The 22,958-nt window shown below is 35.4% G+C and overlaps 1 protein-coding gene and 1 long non-coding RNA gene across 2 annotated transcripts; both read right to left on the reverse strand.

Moving 5' to 3' along the window:
* Nucleotides 1–1,344: 1,344 nt before the first annotated feature.
* Nucleotides 1,345–10,402, reverse strand: LOC117328528 (translation initiation factor IF-2-like). Its single transcript, XM_033886063.1, has 11 exons — nucleotides 10,347–10,402; nucleotides 9,862–9,893; nucleotides 6,375–6,447; nucleotides 4,825–4,859; nucleotides 4,527–4,599; nucleotides 4,092–4,123; nucleotides 3,758–3,800; nucleotides 2,701–3,543; nucleotides 2,284–2,436; nucleotides 2,032–2,074; nucleotides 1,345–1,504 (listed from the first exon to the last, which is right to left on the reverse strand). The coding sequence occupies exons 1-11, from the start codon at nucleotides 10,393–10,395 to the stop codon at nucleotides 1,435–1,437; spliced, it is 1,446 nt and encodes a 481-aa protein (XP_033741954.1). The 5' UTR covers nucleotides 10,396–10,402; the 3' UTR covers nucleotides 1,345–1,434.
* Nucleotides 10,403–12,265: 1,863 nt separating this feature from the next.
* Nucleotides 12,266–12,996, reverse strand: LOC117328529. The gene is made up of 3 exons (XR_004532974.1): nucleotides 12,886–12,996; nucleotides 12,478–12,518; nucleotides 12,266–12,326 (listed from the first exon to the last, which is right to left on the reverse strand). It is a non-coding gene; the product is annotated as an uncharacterized LOC117328529 (long non-coding RNA).
* Between the last annotated feature and the right edge of the window lie 9,962 nt (nucleotides 12,997–22,958).

Consider the following 22,958-nt stretch of genomic DNA (forward strand, 5'->3'; position numbering starts at 1 on the left):
CTGTAAACCTGATCGATGATGACCTGGTACATATTAACGTACTGGTACATGGTTAAACTTGATACCATGTAGTGTGGTGTTGGAATTATGCAAAATTGCTAAAATCAAAGAAATAATCTAGACATAAAAATTAAAGAACCAAATAACCAGACTCTTGTTTTAGAATTTATTTTATTACATTTAATTTTAACATTGAAGAGTCCTTCTTCTCATTTAATAGATGGTCAGTCTTAAAATGTCAGCTCCGAAATCCGTCCCATAGAATCTGTCTTCAAGGCAATAATTTTATGATATTTAAAGTTATGAACTTTAAATTTAGCCTGCATTCCAATCAGATCTGTCTCTTCATGAAATACAGACCAAAAAGTAATAGATCAATATAAGTACAAAATTTAGACCAACAATTCTGCATAATCCACAACAACTTATATGACATAAACAAAAGATTGTCAATTTCAGACCCGCTACTACTGGTCAGGTTTAATTATCTAATGGTTAATTTTTTTAGATATAATTGATTAGTAATAAATAAATTATGTGTTATTAACCAGTCATCAGCATTAACTTTATAGCTCAAATAATCAATATTAAAATTAACTTTATATTAAATTGTTTTGTTAACACTGAGTCAAGAAATGTAAAATATGTGTAGATTGTATATATAAATATATCAAAAACACAGGTAAATGAACTGTACAATCCAGGTACTTCCTGTTTCCTGGAAAATTCTGCTATAAATGTTTAAACTCTATAAATGTATAAACTCTGTAAAAAATCTAAGAGATATACATATTAAATAAATGTAAGTACAATCTAGGTACTTCCTGTTTTCTAGAAAATTCTGCTACAAATGCATAAATTCTGTAAAAAATCTAAGAGATATACTTAAAATAAATAAAAGAAAAACTAAAAAGTTATACAATAACAAAGATAGATCTATACAACAATACTCCACTTAGTCCACTCAATAATGGACCGACAAGGCATCATGCCAATTATTGACTTACAATGAGGTACATTGTACAAAAAAACCTAGAGGTTTATATACCAAGAGATACTCATAGTTCAGTGGAAAGTTAATAAAATCAAACTTAAACAAAATGTTTGAATCTTGAATATAATGAATGATGTAGACATAGTATAATCTCATAAAAATATTAATATTCTGTATTTTGATAATTTTTATAATTGCCACCTTTTTAGAAATGTTTATCAAAGTTTCTTCCAATTCTCATGCCTCAAAAAGTACATTTATAATTATTCTTTTTGACAAACTCACTAACATAAAAACTTCACTTATTAAAACTGCTTTTTCTTGCAAATCAATTGAATCATAAAAAAATTCTGAACAGTAACAATTAATGCCGAAAAAAAATAATCGAAAAAAATGAGAGTTGCCAAGTATGACTTTTTAAAATTGAAATTATATAGAATTTAAAACTTTTGTTCGCTTTCATATGTTGGTATAATGTAGTCTTCCTCAAAATCTTCATCAAAGTTGTCTCTGTAATAAAAACATAGACATAAAATTGTCATTTATATTTCAGCAAGCAATCAAACATTCTGTTTGAGGGGAGACTTGTTGGTTGTAAATGATGAAGTGTTTTCTGAGATGTTTACCCTCCAAAATATTGTCATTCTTTAACCATCACTTTATTCAAATACTCGAGATAGTTGTCAACAAATGCTTGTTATTCCACAAGATAATGTTAGAAATATAGCTGTAAGTGTTGTGTGATATAAAATTCATGTAAGTAGTTATGATATATAATAAAAACATTTGTAGCGGGGTCCAATCACAACCATGAAAGACCAGTATCCACACAGATAATCAATCTAAATTAATTTCCATGGGATGTCTGTCATCCTTGATGAGGAAACCGTGAACCTGACACAAACATCAAGACTACATGCTAGACATTGTGGTCAGTCTTGTTGATCTGTACTGGTATCTTAAACACATCATTCGTGGTTACTGGTCGTTTATGATAACAGGTTGGGCCCCAGTATGTTCTGTCCAAAGTTACATACCTGCTTGAAAATAGATGGGTTAACACACAACTTGCTTGAAAATCTGAAAATGAATAAATAAGATATTGATAATTAAGTTACTTGGTAGGTATTTTCAAACATATGATATTTTAGTGTAGAAGTCCACTGACAATATTCAATGTTCAATTTAATTATGTGTTGTACCAAGGATAATGCACAAATAATGCTCATGAATATTCATCATTTGTTATAAGTGTCACCTTACAAATAGTCATAAACTCCCAAACTTACTGTCGGTGTAAACAGGCATTGGGTTGAGTTTTGGCAGCACCCCAAGTCCCTGGACTTTGTCCATGATGATGATGTCACTGTCCTCCTCTCTCAGTGGAAGTTCTGTAACGCTGCTTCTATTGCCCCCCTTCTTCCTTTTCTTTCGTCTTCGTTCTATGAAGGAAAATATTAATTAGACTACCAATGATTTCCATACTGGTGTAGTTAAAACTTGGTTGACAGATCATAAGACATGAATGATTTTAGTATTTCAATAGGCCCTTCTGTCAAAAAATTAAAGGCTAGATTAAATTACAAATCTCCCAGTGATAGGGGAGATATTCTTCACAGAAAACCCTCTTGTCTATCCATCATAATTGTAGCGAACATATAAATCTAATGAAATATCAATGTATTATGACTTCTCCTATAACTTACTTCCTGCCCGCTCAGGATCGCAGGAATCAACGTAAGCTTGGATTTCTGCCATTGAAAGACGGAAGGGTTTCCTTTTTGTCCAGCCTCCATCCACAACCTGAGATTCTCTCTTCTGCTCATCATCCTTCACATCTAGATCTGCAGTTTTTACAGTAATCAAGTCTGGTTCTGCAGTTTTTACAGTAATCACATCTGATTTGGCTATTTTGACCAGTTTGGCAGCTCCGACATCAACTTTGGCCATGTTGGCATCTGATTTGGCCCCTTTCACAGTTTTGACTCTGGCTTTATCTGCTTTTGCCTCAGACTTGATCATTTTGGAATCGGATTCAGCTGCTTTTACAACTTTGGCTTTAGCTATTTTCGCGTCTGATTTGGCCACTTTGATAGTTTTGACTTTGGCTTTGGTCTTGGCTGTTTTTGTTTCAGATTTTTTGGCACCAGTGTGACGTCTCTTCTTCGACTTGACAGCAACTTCATGAACCTCAGTCGAGCTTGTTCGAGAGTCAATGAACTCTTGTAGCTGTTTTTTAAATATTTCTAAATTCTTTTCTAGTCTGAGTTTTTCTGCCCGATAACGCTCTTGAACTGCAGCATAAGACTCGTCCCCCTCCATATCACTTTCACTTGTACTGCTGGGTGTATGATGGGACTTTCCCACAGTGACAGTCTGTGACACATGACTCGACTTTCCCATGTTTGTCTCTGATGTAAGTGTAGACTTCACTAAGGTAATCTTTGGTTGATAATTGGATTTTTCCACATCAGTTTTAGATGCTCGCTTAGATTTGGCAGTCAGGGATGATTTAACTACTTCTGTTGCTACATCAGCGTTCTTTTGCTCTAAAATGAAACATAACAATTTATTTTATCAATTCCATTCCAATAAATAAAAAAAGGATCAACAGGCTAACCCTAATCTACTCTTTTGAAGATCTGACTGATATTATTTTATATTTCATCAATATTTTAACTCCTCAGATACTGAATTTAATCCATGTAAAGTTCATATATAAATCTCATCAATATTATTTCCAAAAAATAATAATAATTATACCTGTGGCCTTCCTGTAGTATCCTGCCACTCTGAGTACAGAATCCTACAACAGAATGAAACATGATCACGTGTCATAATTAATAGAATTACGTTTATTTTCTGATATTTAAGTTTTATAAAATAACAAATCCGTCTGATAATAATCAATGTATACCTGAACTAACTGGTTCAATGTTTTTTTAAAATTATAGATATAAATTTTACTTTATTTAAAAAAAAAGAAGTTTATCATTCACTTTATACATGTATGTGTCAGTGTTTTTCTTGTAAAATGTTGGATATAACATCAATCTTTCACTTCATAAAACACTGTTACTTGTAAAATTATACTTGCCTCATAGATTTCCCTGCGGAGATTCTGGAGAGCTATAAAGACAGAAAACTCCTTTTAAATATATGGTACATGACTTTAACAAGGTACTATAAATAATTCAGAAGAGTCAAATTTGAAGCCAGAGGTGGAGGGCTAGTGATCGGGACACCTTAACCACTCGGCCACCGCGGTCCCTTATCCTTATAATAAAATCTTTTTAAACAAAAGGCTTTTCTGACAATGATCAGGGGAGATAACCTGGATCTAACTCTGACACTGATCAGGGGAGATAACCAGTATCTAAGTCTAACACTGATCAGGGGAGATAACCAGGATCTTACTCTGACACTGACCAGGGGAGATAACCAGTATCTAAGTCTAACACTGATCAGGGGAGATAACCAAGATCTTACTCTGACACTGACCAGGGGAGATAACCAGTATCAGAAAACTTACCCTGCTGCCTCCTGCGAATGTTGTCTACAATCCTCTCAAAACTCAAATCCACCATCTCAGTAGCAACAAAAGGCTGCAATAAGATTAACATATATTTTTCTTTATTCAAGTAACAAGGGAAGGCTATAATAAAATTAACATAGATTTTTCTGTGACAAAAAAAAAACAAACTAAAAACTTATGTTTAGTTTTTTATTGATGACCTGCGGGAATTTACAGCAGATATATATATGTTATAGTTGGCAGGTGTATAAAATCTATCAACATTTAATTTTATCTTTTGTATTATAATTTTTACCTTTGTATCAAAATCTCGCTTGAAATCATCTAATTCTGAAAATAAAATAAACATATATTTACAACACCTTCAAACAAATATACAATAAAGAGTGGATATTGATTATATTTCAAAAAACATTCAGTATATTTGCATTTCAAATTCTATGCTCGTTTGAGTTCAGTTGGTTTACAGGTATACAAATATATTGTATGATATTCAATATGTTAAGTCATCATCATTCAGTTGTTTTTTTTTTTTTTGAGGGGGGGTTAGTTATTTTATTAATAACAACTTAAGGAGCAAGTTGATATCTTCAACAAGAGCTGTTGGAGAACAGCAAACCTTGTCTCGCAAATGTTTGTCAATAAATGATAAAGATATATTAATTGGAATGTTTTGCAAATTGCATTAATAATATTTATATTGTTTACTTCATCAGATTATGTTTTTTGAATTTATGCAATTTTCAAAACCATACCAATATTTATACATATATATAAATTATTTATTGACAAACATTCGGGAGACAAGCTATGCTGTTGTAGATTAAATGAATATATTAAATACAAATGTAATTGCTTTTGGACATATTTCTTCAATATTTTGGTAAAATATTATCCTAATGAGAGTTGTTTCCCTTGAAAAATGTGGACCGGTATAAATTGTCTAATGCGAGCATTTTCACATTGTTTTATTTTAAGTTTCACCCCAAGAAGGGATATTGTAACTCCATAGGGACTCTGTTACCAAATATCAGCACCCTAGTACAATCATAAAGAGATGTGTTAATAGCTTTCAACATTTACACAAAAATTTAAAAAATGTGTTTTTTTCGCCAAAAAAATCTTTCAGTTTAACTCTGTCAAGGGATAGTTTAATCCCCATAGGGAACCTAATACCATGTATTACTATGCCTTTCAACACTCACAACATAAACTTAAAACAAAGTCCAAAGATTTAAGAACAAAAAAACACAGATTTAAAAAGAAAAAATCCATTTTTTTTAAAAGTTTTACTCCAAGAAGGGATTGTCTTACTCCAAAGGGACTATTGCCAAATATCAGCACCCTAGTAAAATTATAAAGTGATGTATTAAAACCTCTTAACACTTTCACCAAAAACTTAATGCAGAAATATTCTAAGTCCAAAAATTTGAAAATTCTGGTTTTTTCCATAAAAAATCTTTTAGTTTAACTCTATCAGCTAGGGGATAGTTTAACCCCAGAGGGACTCTATTGCCAATTATCAGCACCCTAGTACAATTATACAGTGATGTATTAATACCTTTCAACACTTGCACCAAAAACTGAACGCAAACATTTTCTAAGTCCAAAACTTTTAAAAAATCTGGGTTTTTTTCCAAAAAATCTTTTAGTTTAACTCCGGCAGGGGATAGTTTAACCCCCACAGGGACCATATTACCATAAATTACTATGCCTTTCAACACTTGCACCAAAAATTTAACATTTGAAAAACCAACACTGACATAAGCTCTCACTCTTCGAAGAGACGAGCTAAAAAATTATTGTCATTAAAGTAGTATTTAAATAAAGATATTGTAAACTTACCGTACATCTTTCTGACATTGCTTTTGCTCAATATTTTTAATTCCTGTTCTTCTTCTTGAGTAGGGCCTTTTGACTATAAATTGAAATAAAGTAAATGAAATAATTCAAACCAGAGTAAATGTTGTAAGTTTCTTTAACTCTGGGTCATTTGGTATAAAACTCGGGGTCATTGGGTGTAAAACTCTGGGTCATTGGGTGTAAAACTCTGGGTCATTTGATGCAAAACTCTGGTTCATTAAACATAAAACTCTGGGTCATTGGATGTAAAACTCTGGGTCATTGGATGTAAAACTCTGGGTCATTGGGTGTAAAACTCTGGGTCATTGGGTGTAAAACTCTGGGTCATTTGATGCAAAACTCTGGTTCATTAAACATAAAACTCTGGGTCATTTGATGTAAAACTCTGGGTCATTGGGTGTAAAACTCTGGGTCATTGGGTGTAAAACTCTGGGTCATTGGGTGTAAAACTCTGGTCATTGGGTGTAAAACTCTGGGTCATTGGATGTAAAACTCTGGGTCATTGGGTGTAAAACTCTGGGTCATTGGGTGTAAAACTCTGGGTCATTTGATGCAAAACTCTGGTTCATTAAACATAAAACTCTGGGTCATTGGGTGTAAAACTCTGGGTTATTATATGTAAAACCTTGGGTTATTAGATGTAATTAATAAATCATCATTCCTACTGTTACTGTTGTACATGTACATTCAAATCTTTTCTATAAAGCTACAACATTGTACCATTATCTGTTATAACTCATCATACTCGACAGTACACATGTACTTCTCAGAGAGGGTAGGGTGAGGGCTCATGATGGGAATGGAAGGAAAAGGGGAGAATGACAGGAGTGGGAGATTAGGACGGGTGTGGGCTAATGATGGGAATGGGAGGGAAAGGGGAGAATGATAGGAGTGGGAGATTAGTAGGGGTGAGGGCTAATGATGGGAATGAGAGGGAAAGGGGAGAATGGCAGGAGTGGGAGATTAGTAGGGGTGAGGGCTAATGATGGGAATGAGAGGGAAAAGGGAGAATGGCAGGAGTGGGAGATTAGTAGGGGTGGGGGCTAATGATGGGAATGGGAGGGAAAGGGGAGAATGACAGGAGTGGGAGATTAGTAGGGGTGAGGGCTAATGATGGGAATGAGAGGGAAAGGGGAGAATGATAGGAGTGGGAGATTAATAGGGGTGTGGTCTAATGATGGGAATGGGAGGGAAAGGGGAGAATGGCAGGAGTGGGAGATTAGTAGGGGTGTGGGCTAATGATGGGAATGGGAATGAGAGGGAAAGGGGAGAACGATAGGAGTGGGAGATTGATAGGGATGTGGTCTAATGATGAAATGAGAGGGAAAGGGGGGAATGATGGAATTGGGAGATTAATAGGGGTGGGGTCTTATGATGGATATGGGAATGAGAGGGAAAGGGGAGAATGATGGGAGTGGGAGATTAATAGGGGTGTGGGCTTATGATGGGAATGAGAGGGAAAGGGAAGAACGATGGGAGTGGGAGATTAGTAGGGGTGTGGGCAAATGATGGGAATGAGAGGGAAAGGGAAGAATGACGGGAGTGGGAGATTAATAGGGGTGTGGGCTAATGATGGGAATGAGAATGTGAGGGGGAAATTGGAGAACGATGGGAGAGGGAGATTAGTAGGGATGTGGTCTAATGATGAGAATGAGAGGGAAAGGGGAAAATGATGGGAGTGGGAGATTTGTAGAGGTGTGGGCAAATGATGGGAATGAGAGTGAAAGGGAACAATGATGGGAGTGGGAGATTAGTAGGGGTGTGGTCTAATGATGGGGGATGAGAGGGAAAGGGGAGAATGATGGGAGTGGGAGATTAATAGTAGTGGGGGTCTAATGATGGGAATGGGGATGAGAGAGAAAGGGAAGAACGATGGGAGTGGAGAGATAAGTAGGGGTGTGGGCAAATGATGGGAATGAGAGGGAAAGGGGAGAAGGATGGGAGTGGGAGATTAGTAGGGGTAAGGTCTAATAATGGGGGATGAGAGAGAAACGGGAGAATGATGGGAGTGGAGGGATTAGTTGGGGTGTGGGCAAATGATGGGAATGAGAGGAAAAGGGGAGAATGATGGGATAGGGAGATTAATAGGGGTGTGGTCTAATGATGGGAATGAGAGGGAAAGGGGAGAACGATGGGAGTGAGAGATAAATAGGGGTGTGGGCTAATGATGGGAATGAGAATGTGAGGGGGAAATTGGAGAACAATGGGAGTGGGAGATTAGTAGGAATGTGGTCTAATGATGGGAATGAGAGGGAAAGGGGAGAATGATGGGAGTGGGAGATTAATAGGGATGTTGTCTAATGATGGGAATGATAGGGAAAAGTGAAGAATGATGGAAGTGGAAGATAAGTAGGGGTGTGGGCTAATGATGGGAATGAGAGGGAAAGGGGAGAATGATGGGAGTGGGAGATTAATAGGAGTGAGGTCTAATGATGGGAATGGGAATGAGAGGGAAAGGGGAGAATGACAGGATTGGGAGGTTGATAGGGGTGGGGGTCTAATGATGGGAATGGGGATGAGAGAGAAACGGGAGAACGATGGGAGTGGAGGGATTAGTTGGGGTGTGGTCTAATGATGGGAATGAGAGAAAAAAGGGAGAATGATGGGAGTGGGAGATTAGTAGGGGTGTGGGCAAATGATGGGAATGAGAGGAAAAGGGGAGAATGATGGGATAGGGAGATTAATAGGGGTGTGGTCTAATGATGGGAATGAGAGGGAAAGAGGAGAACGATGGGAGTGAGAGATTAATAGGGGTGTGGGCTAATGATGGGAATGAGAGGGAAAGGGGAGAACGATGGGAGTGAGAGATAAATAGGGGTGAGGGCTAATGATGGGAATGAGAATGTGAGGGGGAAATTGGAGAACAATGGGAGTGGGAGATTAGTAGGAATGTGGTCTAATGATGGGAATGAGAGGGAAAGGGGAGAATGACGGGAGTGGGAGATTAATAGGGATGTTGTCTAATGATGGGAATGATAGGGAAAAGTGAAGAATGATGGAAGTGGAAGATAAGTAGGGGTGTGGGCTAATGATGGGAATGAGAGGGAAAGGGGAGAATGATGGGAGTGGGAGACTAGTAGGGGTGAGGGCTAATGATGGGAATGGGAGATTAATAGGAGTGAGGTCTAATGATGGGAATGGGAATGAGAGGGAAAGGGGAGAATGATGGGAGTGGGAGATTAATAGGAGTGAGGTCTAATGATGGGAATGGGAATGAGAGGGAAAGGGGAGAATGACAGGATTGGGAGGTTAATAGGGGTGGGGGTCTAATGATGGGAATGGGGATGAGAGAGAAACGGGAGAACGATGGGAGTGGAGGGATTAGTTGGGGTGTGGTCTAATGATGGGAATGAGAGAAAAAAGGGAGAATGATGGGAGTGGGAGATTAGTATGGGTGAGGGCTTACAATGTAAAAGGTGATGAGAGAGGAGGGGAGAAATGAGGAGAGCTAAATTAATTTTATACTTACCGGGCAAATCTTTCGTGCTCTTCTTCTGAGGCCTACAAAATAACAGAAACGATATACATGTATCAAGTTAATAAGGGCTAATAACTTGTGTTTATTACTTATTAATTATTATTGGTGTTGAATTCATCCTGTTATTAAGTAGAATAAACACACGTGTTTGCTTTTTCTAAACAACTTAAATGTAGGATTAATATAGAGTCAAATATGATTTTAATCCCAATAACTTGTCTTTATTACTTATTAATATACAGTGTACCACGAGAAGTCCATAAGGGCCAATAACTTGTCTTTATTACTTATTAATTATTATTTGTGTTGAATTCATCCTGTTATTAATTAGAATAAACACATGTGTTTGCTTTCCTGTAAAACAACTTAAATGTAGGATTAATGTATAAACACAGATCTCAATATACAAATTAATTACAGTATGTATACTAGTTGAGATCAACTGTTTCAGTTTAACCTGTACAGTTTTAACTTACTTTGCCTGGACTGTTGTACATCCTCCTCGGCTGCTATCAATAATGCCATTTCATTGTCAATGTCGACATTTAGCTGAAACAGAATGTAACTGGATTAATCACATGTATGTGTTACTGTATCATAATTATAGGAATACGGGTGATTTATTGGGGAGGTACATTGTATGATCAGATGGGGTCTTCCCCAAACACCAACTCTGGTGAGGGTGGGGTGTTTACATAGAAGTTAAGGTGTGTTGATAGGGAGTTATAGTCTGTTACAGAAATATCATCAATGTAAGAACACAGGTAAATCAGAACACAGGTATATCAATTCACCTGTTAGGTGATCAGTCGATTAGCTGTTAATGATTGCCAAACTGTTTCAGAAATAGTGTATAAAACTGAAGCACACTTTGGAAAATCATAATATGTTGCTGATCATCATCTTGACATACATATATATGTACTTTCTGAATCTTGAATTGTAAAACAATTGTATCGTTGAATACTTTTGAACATTTTATTAAAGGATGTGTCATATTGATTTAATTTATAGTTTATATATTTAAAAAATACTTTAATACAATTGTTTAATTTACATTTTTTATATTATTTCAGCAAATTCAGCCTTGTATCATTTTTCATTTATAGTGTAAATGTTGTATATATCTGATAATAAACATTTAAATTGGCATTTTAATTGAATAATCACGGAATCTTAAATCCATACTTTTTCACTGTAAATCAATTGTATATTAATTAGACTTTGTATTTTTTTATATTGATTAACTTTGTATGTTTTTCAGATTTGTATAGATAATTCATTTATTGTAGAATTGTAATATTTTTCAAAAGTTGTATCTGTTCCAGGTTTAGTTGGTAAAAGTTTTTGTTTATACTTTACTTAATGAGAATAGCTATACATATATTGTATTGGATTTTTAAAAATAATTGTTATTATACAACACCATAGTGATCAGTTACAGCAAAACTATTGAAATATTCTTATCAAGTTGTATCTAGCGAACGCACATGTCAACGTTCAGTTCATCATCAACAGATATTGTCATTATTAATAGTAATATCTATAATCAGTGCTTTGAATTTAGAAAACAATATCTAATTTCATTTACTTTAATTGTTATCTATTTATTTTAATCTGATATTGTCTTGTTTATAGTAAAATATAAAGTTAGATATAGTGCTTTGAAAATTTGATATTTCATTTATTTTATATGTATTTATTGATATAATATTGTTATTTTATTATTACTAGTAAAAAAACTAAATGATACTGCTTTGAATTCAGAAATCTTCATGTATATCTGATTCATATACCTGAGTTGACCTTATTTTTTTTACCTGAGTTGGTATTCCATACTGAAACAGACTGTAACTTAACTTCAAAGAACTTCCTACATAAACACCTCCCTTTGTCTTTACCAGAGTTGGTGTTCGGGGAATGAGCCGATCAGATGGCAGTAAAAAATAATGAGGTCAAAGTTAAAATGTCTTTTCATTGATACCACTCAGTATCCATTAAATTAACTTCCTAAATCTCCATGATCATTTAACATTGAATTTAAGTTTAAAACAGTTTACAAAAATATTATCTTACCTTGAGAGTGTCAATATCTCTTCTGTAACTATCATACACTACACAGAAAGAAAGCAGATTATTAACATATCATACTGAAATTGAAATATCAAAAAGTACATCAGTGATTGACATTGATCATAAACTGATCAGTTAGATTATTTTACATGATGAAATTCCTTTTTAATAATAATAGTATTTTATAAACATACATTAGTACAATTGTATAAGTTTTTACAATTATTTCAATTAAAATTGATTTCAATATATCTGTGTCATCTTAATAGTGTTGAAGGTCAGAATTGTAGAATAAATCAGGGCATATTATACTTACAACGCTCATTTAGTTTTCCTGAAATCCTTTTCAGGTCTGCTTCAATTTCTTGAGAAGGGACATATGCCTACATTATAAATAAGACCTTAGTTTAGTCAATAAATCAACTTCATACACACAGATTCAATGTATAAGTTGTGTAGCAAATGTTGTATGATAGATTTTTGATAAATAATTTCAGTCAACGGCGATGACAAAATCAAAATCTGAATATTTACCCTGGTATAATTATTTTCTCTCCTCGTAACCTTCACAGGATCTGGAATTAAAATAACGGAAATGAATAAAAGTAGCAACAAATTGTGTTCCAGAATTTTAGCAACCAACTCATATGACAAATGGATTGTGAGAAGCCCCTGTGATACAATTACATGAGATTGTCCGAATCCCCTTACGATTTTTTTTGTAGATCGCCACAAGACAGCTCCAAATGCGATATTAACAACATAACTCTTCGGATTATACAGAAGACGATGAGATTGGGAGTGTTTAACACTGTGTTCAATAAGGGCTTATATTCAATTTCAAACATCGAGTGCCACCATGTGAATCTTGGTATAACAATATTTGAATTATATTTCTGTATCATGTCCGATTGTAGATGTAATACAACATAAGCGACTTACCGTCCGTAAAGGACAAGATGCTCGGAGCTTCAAGCATATCAGAGTCTACACATATCGTGAGCAATCATCGCACCATCTTAGACATGTTACGGGAACCAACTTCGTAACTAAGCGCCGCAAAAACTCACGTGATCTTGAACAATATAGTCACGTGACTAACGGGCGAGTTCGCTTCGGGTCCCGTTTGATTCGGGCTCAGACGTCTGCATCTTGTTAGATTGAGTTTGAGTTTAAACGTATTTTATTGTAACAAATTTACAACAGGATTGGGCACAAGTTATTACAACTTATAAACGCCCTCTCCTAACACAATGACATATAAATAATTACAAAATGCTATAAAATACATATTTAGTATTGAATAATAGATATATATTTTTATAGAGAGAGAGAGAGAGAGAGAGAGAGAGAGAGAGGGGGGGAGAGGGAGAGAGAGAGATAATTAATGGATGTGCAATAAAAAAATGTACAAAATAACACAAGCAACAACGGTATACATTCAATAACGTATAACGCATATAACAAACAAGTTGTAAGGATAAACATTCTCATTTAAGACACAATGGATACACGTTTTACTTTAAAATATAAATCGATTGACTTCTTAAAACCTGTTACTGTCCTTTATGAAATGTTGAACAAATAAGAATACTTCAGAATTAATATTAAAAGACATTTCTTGATTACCATATAACAGAAAGTCTAAATCTAAGGGTACATGTAAATTTAAATCATTTAATTTCTGAAAGAGAATGTTTCTTTGAATAATGTAACGGCCACACTCAAAGAAGAAGTGATAAGCATTCTCACACAAATGTCCACACGAGCAGCTCGGAGTTTCCGCAAGGTTCACTCGAAATAAATCATAATTTAAAGAACTACACTGGTGCCTAAGCTTCGTGTGACTAATGTTAATTTTGCGGTCACCGATACCAAAGAAGGGAGGAGGAGAAAAGTGATTTCTAGGTTTCAAAGAATTTTTGAAAATGCTAAGAGAAGCCGACGATCTGACAGAATTTTCAAGTGAGTTCCAACAACGAAGCGTAGACGGTAAGAATGAAGAGGAAGTTGACGATAATCTGCAATATGGGATTCTATAATCATTTACATTTCTCAATGGATACCTAACATTATCTTGAACAGTAGAGGGAAGTAAAGAAGAAATATACTCTGGAGTTTGATTGTTATGCATCTTATATAAAAGTTGAAGTTTTCTCCTCTTTCTTCTAGCAGACAAAGTTTCTAAACCAGTTTCAAATTGTAAGGCGTAAACACTTGCATATGATGGAAGACCCGTGATAATTCTTGCCGCTTCGCGTTGGGCTTTTTCTAACTTTTCAGATTCTAAATTAGTACATCCATCCCACAATTCACAAGCATACTCTAAGATTGGTAAAATAAAAGTTAGGTAAATTCTCAATAGAGCGTCTCGTCTAAGTATAAATTTCAATTTTCTCAGAGCATTTATTTTCTTCATAACAGAAGTGTATATAGCTTCTACATGATCCCCCCATTTTACACTAGAGTTTAAAGTAACACCCAAATGCTTATGGCTATCTGTAAAGTCTAAAATGTTTCCGTCAAATTCAAGCTCTAATATTTCATCTATTTCATTTCTATTCGTGATAAAAAGTACATCGGTTTTATCAGGATTAAAAGTGACCAGCCAGGTTTTGGCCCAACTATTAAGAGATTCCAGATCTCTATCAAGAATAGTTTGAATTTGAATACAAGAAGAGGAGGAACATTGAAGAGAGGTGTCATCAGCGAAAAGACGAGAAGCTGAATAAATAATATCTGCTATATCGTTAATGTATATCAAAAATAATAGAGGCCCTAAGATCGAACCTTGCGGAACCCCGGCATCAATTGAGCTCAATTTTGAGACAGACTCATTAATACATACCATTTGCTGCCTTTGATGTAAGTAATCCTTTAACCAAACAATCAGTTCACCTCCTATTCCATATGATTTTAATTTTACTAATAGACCTTTATGCCAGACACGATCAAAGGCTTTGGAAATATCACAAAATACAATACAGGTATGTTTTTTCTCTTCAAGCGATAAACAAGTAGAAAACCAGACTGGTATTTATAAAACAATGAGTTCTCTAGAAAATAGTTATATATATGTTTAAAAATAACACGTTCAAAAACTTTACCAACAGTGGATAATAGAGAGATTGGACGATAGTTAGATGGAGAATGCCTATCACCTTTCTTCAATAAAGGCATAACTTTTGCTAGTTTCCATGCCCTGGGATAAACACCCGTAGTTAGTGACATATTAAATAATATTTCAAGTGGTTTACAAATAGTGCTACAAACATTTTTTAACATATGGTGACTTATTTCATGACCCGAGGCCTTGCCGAGTTTCAAAGTTTTTAACACATCTTTAATTTCACTATAATCTAATCTGACAAAATTAAGAGTTGTATTGGTTTTGGGTGGTACTTCGGGAAGAGGGGTGTTACTATCACCAATACGAGTTATACTACAAAAATAATCATTCAACAAATTGGATTTATCTTCATCACTATTAACTAAATTTTCACTCGCAGGATCAATGAGGGAAGGGATGGTCTGTGAAGTACCACTGGATTTCATAAGCCTTTTTATCAATCTCCAATAAGCCTTGGGATCAGAAGAAAAATAATTATCGATGATGCCATGGACATTGTCATAAAAATTTTGACGACTATACTTTTTCATATTATTGACCTTATTGCGCTGACTTTTGAATTTTTGTATATCACGAGGATGATAAGATGTTCTTGATACTTTGTGTAATCGATCTCGAATTCTGATATGTTTTCTTAACTCTGACGTCATCCACGGTTTGTCATTTGGCCTGATTATAACCTCTTTAGTAGGTATACACTGAGTTGCAAAATCAATAAAAAGTTTGGTAAAAATCTCACATGCGATATGTACTGAATCAGCATTATGTAAGGAACCTTCCCAATCATATTGAGATATAAGATTGTTTAACTTTATAAAATCAGCTCTTTTATACAACCAAATCTTACGTTTGTACACTGATTTAAAGGCACATGGCAATTTAACACTAACTACACAACCTTCATGGTCACTTATAGATCTATCAATATTTAAGACTGACGCATCAATATAAAGTACAGAATCACTCAACAATATTGGATCAAGCAAAGAGGATCTAGTTTGACCTATCCGTGTTGGTTCCCGTATAACATTAGATAAACAAAAAGAATTAATGATGTCAGATCGTGTTAGATTGAGAGATGTGTCAATAGAAGTAGGGGCTATGTTCTATCAATACTAACCCATTCGTCTTTGATTCGGGTTACTATTTTATCAGGAACTTGACGTTAAAATTTAAATGTCGGTCGGTAGATTTATTAGAGACGAATTTGACACACTCATGTTTGCCATGAATACAAATAAAAGCAACAGAGACTAACGGACATATTAACGAATATTCTACACTGTTATAAGCTAACGGTTTCCCGTCGTACGGAAAATCAGCATTTCCATTTCATACTTCTATTAATGCTAATATTGGTTTTGCTACACAGTAGATAGCTTTTGTTTAATATATTTCTTAGATATTCGAGGCGCCCTCGTTTATTGATAGAACCCCGTTATAGAATTATGAAATTTTATATTTTTAGCTGACACGGGTCAAACTGTGGCGGTCTATAAATCAGTTAAATAAGATACAGTAACTGACACAATATCTTGTATAATTTTCTCCATTACAAAAAGTTTCATAATCGTTACCAGTTATACGTCTTCATTGGTCTCCTCTGATCAACCCTCGTTAACCATTTGTCTCCTTTTATAAATCTTTGTTAACCGTTTGTCTCCCCTGATCAATCCTCGTTAACCATTTGTCTCTTTGATCAATCATCGTTAACCATTTGTCTCCTTTGATCAATCATCGTTAATCATTTGTCTCCCCTGATCAATCATCGTTAACCATTTGTCTACTTTGATCAATCACCGTTAACCATTTGTCTCCTTTGATCAATCATCGTTAACCATTTGTCTCCTTTGATCAATCATCGTTAACCATTTGTCTCCTTTGATCAATCATCGTTAACCATTTTTCTACCACAATACCCTGTGTTATTCAACTCTCAGACCATCAGTTAATCATTACAGCCGTTGATTAACAATCTGTTTATACCACACGTGGTATAAACTCTGTACGCATTTCGATTGGCTAACACGGTGAACTTTGACCCAAGCTGCAATTGTTATTGACGTCATCAATAATCTAATGACGTCACATCACCGGGTCCCGGACGTCACCGGTACACTTTATTTGCATACGCGAAATTATACTTGGCCACGTTTCCCTTTGATTCAAGCCGATATTATTGTGGTAGAAACAGGTCACACGACTCGTGATTGTTGGATATGGAATTTATTTCACACTCGTAAGTTATTTTTTAAAAGTTGCAAAAAACACTCGCTAAAGCTCGTGTCTTTTGTAACTTTTAAAAAATAACTTACTCGTGTGAAATAAATTCCATATCCAACAACCACTCGTTGTGTAACCTCTATGTCTCCTTTGATCAATCATCGTTAACCATTTGTCTCCTTTGATCAATCATCGTTAACCATTTGTCTCCTTTGATCAATCATCGTTAACCATTTGTCTCCTTTGATCAATCATCGTTAACCATTTGTCCCCTTTGATCAATCCTCGTTAACCATTTGTCTCCTTTGATCAATCATCGTTAACCATTTGTCTCCTTTGATCAACCCTCGTTAACCATTTGTCTCCTTTGATCAATCATCGTTAACCATTTGTCTCCTTTGATCAATCATCGTTAACCATTTATCTCCTTTGATCAATCCTCGTTAACCATTTGTCTCCTTCAAGAGATAAAGCTAGTCCGAGCAATCATCATCCGGGCAATAAAGATAGTACCCGCAATCATCATCCGGGCGATACAGATTGTTCCAGCCATCATCATCCGGGCAATAAAGATAGTACCCGCAATCATCATCCGGGCGATACAGATAGTACCAGCAATCATCATCCGGGCAATAAAGATAGTACCAGCAATCATCATCCGGGCGATAAAGATAGTACCAGCAATCATCATCCGGGCGATACAGATAGTACCAGCAATCATCATCCGGGCGATAAAGCTAGTCCCAACAATCATCATCCGGGCGATACAGATAGTCCCAGCAATCATCATCCGGGCAATAAAGCTAGTACCAGCAATCATCATCCGGGCAATAAAGATAGTACCAGCAATCATCATCCGGGCGATAAAGATAGTACCAGCAATCATCATCCGGGCGATAAAGCTAGTCCGAACAATCATCATCCGGGCGATACAGATAGTCCCAGCAATCATCATCCGGGCGAATAAAGATAGTCCCAGTAATCATCATCCGGGCGATAAAGATAGTACCAGCAATCATCATCCGGGCGATACAGATAGTCCCAGCAATCATCATCCGGGCGATACAGCTAGTACCAGCAATCATCATCCGGGCGATACAGATAGTACCAGCCATCATCATCCGGGCAATAAAGATAGTACCAGCAATCATCATCCGGGCGATAAAGCTAGTCCCAGCCATCATCATCCGGGCAATAAAGATAGTCCCAGCAATCATCATCCGGGCAATAAAGATAGTCCCAGTAATCATCATCCGGGCGATAAAGCTAGTACCAGCAATCATCATCCGGGCGATACAGATAGTACCAGCAATCATCATCCGGGTGATTGGTGATCTGAGTACCCTACCAACAACCAGATTCAGACCGAATGATCTTACTCATTAAAATCTACAAAAAGAAACCACGGCACTGACAGGCCAGCAAGTTTATCCTTGTTCTTTGGACCCAAATGACCTTGACATTGCCTAAGAGATCTTGATCATCATACGGCTAAATTCTTGTTGAGTTCCAACTTGTTTTGTTTCATTAAGTAATAATTAAATCATTATTATAATCAGAGTTAGGATAATGTTAGGCTATCGGAAACACAGCATGTTTTCATGCCTAAATGTATTTTTTTTAACGAGAATACCAAAATAATTCCGTTCCTTCAATGGCGTTGGATATTTGGATAATGTTGACCTGTCTAAGCTAAACCAAAATATCTAATGCATGTTGTGTGCCGTGCTCATCTTTTCTTATTGTTGACTTAATATTACTATATAACAGGTGTTTGTTACAAAAATAAACTGACTTGTACACTTTAAAATACCACTAATCATAAATATGATTGATATTCAATAGAAAGCATAGAAGGATTGCGTTTGTTGTGGCTAAATATCTTATTCAGTTTTAACTGCATTCTAATTAAAATTAGAGGCTCGAATATCTAACAACATTCCTTCAGGGGTCACCCGTGAAGACAAAAGTTATTTAATCCTAAGTCATACTTTGGTTTGTTTGTTTTTGTTTAACGTCCTATTAACAGTCAGGGTCATTAAAGGACGTGCCAGGATTTGGATGTGGAGGAAAGCCGGAGTACCCGCAGAAAAACCACCGGCCTACAGTCGGTACCTGGCAACTGCCCCACGTAGGTTTCGAACTCGCAACCCAGAGGTGGAGGGCTAGTGATAAAGTGTCGGGACACCTTAACCACTCGGCCACCGAAGCCTAAGTCTAGAGAACAAACAATATACCCTTTGTAAAGTGTCAAACTGTCATTAAAATGCTCTCTTTTATTTCTTTAGTCCTGAATTGTCTTTAATCTGAAGTCATACAAAAGATTTCATACAAAAACATTTACCTGTCCACACCTGAGAAAGTTTTGACAAAACTAACGCTTAATTGTGGTCATATCTGTAAGCATGTCTATGATGTTATGTATATTTTATGACCGATTTCGGACAAAATTAATTTGAAAACTTCCCTGGTCACAGGTTAGGAGTCGATAAGATAAACAGATATTTCACGTAAAGCGATACGTTATCGCCCAGTCTTGTTGCACTAGCTGCGATCAATCTGTTAACATACTGTGCAGGTAAAGTATTTTGTCTCGTGACACTCGTCAATACGATGGCGTAAGTATATTGAACATGCTTTGCAATAATATATGAACATGATAGCATAGGATATAATAGGACAATTACTGGACGGAAACAATGCTGTTATAACCATACCTACCGTATTACGTATGTTTTAATTATCATTTTTACTTCCGGGTGTTAATTTTGCTACTGGCTTATTATTATATTTGAGTACCAAAATATTAAATATGTATATTACCCATCTTATCCATATCAAATATTATATAACAAATCTCAACATCACTGATTACAGAGTAACAAAATATTTAATTTCACATTTCAAACTGAGTAAAACCATTGTATTAAATGTCTGAATAACAACTTGCTGGAATGCTTGTCTTATCGATAATGTTGTAACGTGCTCCTCTAGTTATAGAATAGAATTCAAAACACATGAACCATGACGTTAGAAATTGATGTGTATGGAAAGGTTTCTGGGGAAAGAAAAGATAACGAAAGTGAAAGTAGGTTTGTCTGAAATATATTAGCTATAATCACAACGGTGACACCCTTAGTCCGAAGGTCGGAAAGTCCGATGGCCCGATAGTCCGAAAATAGGTAAATATTAAATACATATTGTATAGCAATTTTGATAAATAGTTTTATGTCAGAATATATATATATATATATAACGAGGACGAGGATATTTTGCAATTAATTAATAACGAAGGCTGCAGGCCTGAGTTATTAATTAAAATTGCAAAATATCCTCGTCCTCGTTGTATATCCTGCAACAATACACGAGTCAAAGTTGATTATTTCTATTCTACCATGTACTGTTTAGTTCTGAGATCGACCTCTTTCTAATAGAAAAACAGCAAGGAAACCCCGAGAAACCCTTGTAATTTATTTCTTGAGTATTGCATTATTTGTTGATGAAATATACAGGCAATACAGTACTACGATCAAGAGCATCTATCATATGGCATTGATTTTGAAAATGTAAAAAAAAAAAGGATAAAAAAAAAAGAAAAAGAAAAAAACAGGGGGGGGGGGGGGGGGGGGGGGGGGGGGGGCGTAGGATTCGAACTCGCGTCGTGATAAAAATTTATTGAAATATTAACCCATTAGCCCACTCGGCTATAGTAACCTTTTATAAAATGGGTGAATATTAGGTACATGTATATAAAATTGTAACAGCTGTGACTCACGAGCGTATATTATTGGCACGAGCGTGGGTTTTTGGAAAATAATACATGGTTTTAAACCAATCAAAACTGGCGTTGCATAGCAAACATGGTAGAATTTCTAATCTTGTTTTTAAAAATCAGTAATTAGTTTATTACAGATTCAATATCAAATGCTTCAAATGAAACTTTCATAGCTAAAGACTTGACGCGAAAATTCAATCTATTCCTGTATTTTATGAATGTCCAGTCTAATTAAAATACAGATGATCATTGCTTTATAATACATCTGACCGGACGTCAATTTTATCAATATCATGTTAACAACTGCTTCTGAAGCTCGACAACGCGACAAAGCGACAACGCGACATTAACATCGCTCCTTAATTCAATGCACCGCAACAAAAATCGGCCCTATAACCGGCCACCATAATCAAGATGTGAGTGTAAGGAACGATAACTCTGGGTAGAGATTGGGTTGGATTATAAATACCGCTGCGCCACATCAATGTTCTTGCAACGTTACGCTTCACAAGACGGCGCCATTTTGAATGAACCTGTCAACGCAAATTTAGTGTTTTCTGATAAAAAAAACTCTGTCTCCAAGTTAGCATTATATATAAAAAAGAATATTGATATAAAGCAGAATAACCACATTTTCCAGAACGCCGATGTGGCGCAGCGGTAAAAACTGCGGGTATTTCTAGCTAGACGATTTGGTGCCGTAGATTGTGGGTTCGGGCCCCAGCCAGCGCACGAGTAAAAATGTTGTCCTCCTTCGTCATTTGTGTCATACTCGTGATATACATGTTTATACACAATAGGAAAACATTCATACATGTATATAACCATTTATCCATGTTACGATATTTCCTATTGTCGGACTATCGAGCCTTTGGACTAATGGGCCTTCGGACTATAGGGCATTCGGAATAAAAGGCGGTAACCATAACAACACTAGAGCCAGAGAAAACTAAATTCACATTGTCTCAGTCAATATAGTAAAATATTTTACCAGGTGAAACGCACATCTTTTTAAAGAGCATCTAAACAGCAAATCCAGTCATAACAATGATATTATGATGTTTTACAAGCCTATACATTCCTACTATGGTGCAATTTAACAGAGGTAACTTGATGAATTTTTGTTATGTATCATGGCAAACCGTTGGACTCGCTGTTGACATGTAATTTTTAACAAAACATGCGAAAAATGCATGTTTCAGGGTGACATAATTAGCTGATTTGTATCGCATATATTGCACAAAATAGCCATGTCGGTTTGCTCACAAGAATCTAAAGCACAAAAATAGGAGCATTGGTTTAACCAGATTTGACTTTATATTATATATAAACCATGGTTTTATTTTGACCTTGGAATACAAATGACGATTATGAATAATATCACATCAATATGGCATATAAGGAAGCATTTCAAACATCCAAAATGCTCTTTCAAAAGTACACTATAAAGAACTCTAGATATGTAAGGAAAACTGAGTTTAGATAAAATATTATATACCGTTGGGTTTGGGATAAAATATGCATATTTCTGAAAAAAGCCACAAACTTACCAGTTTAAAAATTTGTCTTAAAGAGTCCTTACTTCTTTCTGAGGTCAGGTGTAATCAAAGATTTTGCTCTTTTGCAAAATAAAGGTAAACATTAAATACTTATTGCCAGTAAAATGTCACTATTTTCATACAACAAAATATCGACAAAAGCTAAATATAATTTGGATATCAAATTCACCAACATATATTTAAGGATTAAACTGTCTTTTTTTGGTGTCTATGGTCGATATAGATGCCAGAGTTTTGCAAACAAACGTCATATTTTGCTAACACAATATGACACGTTTCTTTGCAAAGCGCTGGCATCTCTATCGACCATAGACACACAAAAAAGACA

The sequence above is a fragment of the Pecten maximus genome, chromosome 5, assembly GCF_902652985.1.
Source record: "Pecten maximus chromosome 5, xPecMax1.1, whole genome shotgun sequence".
NCBI classification, from domain to species: Eukaryota; Metazoa; Mollusca; class Bivalvia; order Pectinida; family Pectinidae; genus Pecten; species Pecten maximus.

Bases quoted from the DNA above. Each gene is read 5' to 3' on its own strand.
- LOC117328528 (XM_033886063.1), bottom strand. From the start codon at position 10,395: ATGGCATTATTGATAGCAGCCGAGGAGGATGTACAACAGTCCAGGCAA. The intron at 9,894-10,346 runs GTAAGTTAAAAC...GTTATTTTGTAG, and splicing joins TGTACAACAGTCCAGGCAAA to GCCTCAGAAGAAGAGCACGA. The intron at 3,544-3,757 runs GTATAATTATTA...GTTTCATTTTAG, and splicing joins ATACTACAGGAAGGCCACAG to AGCAAAAGAACGCTGATGTA.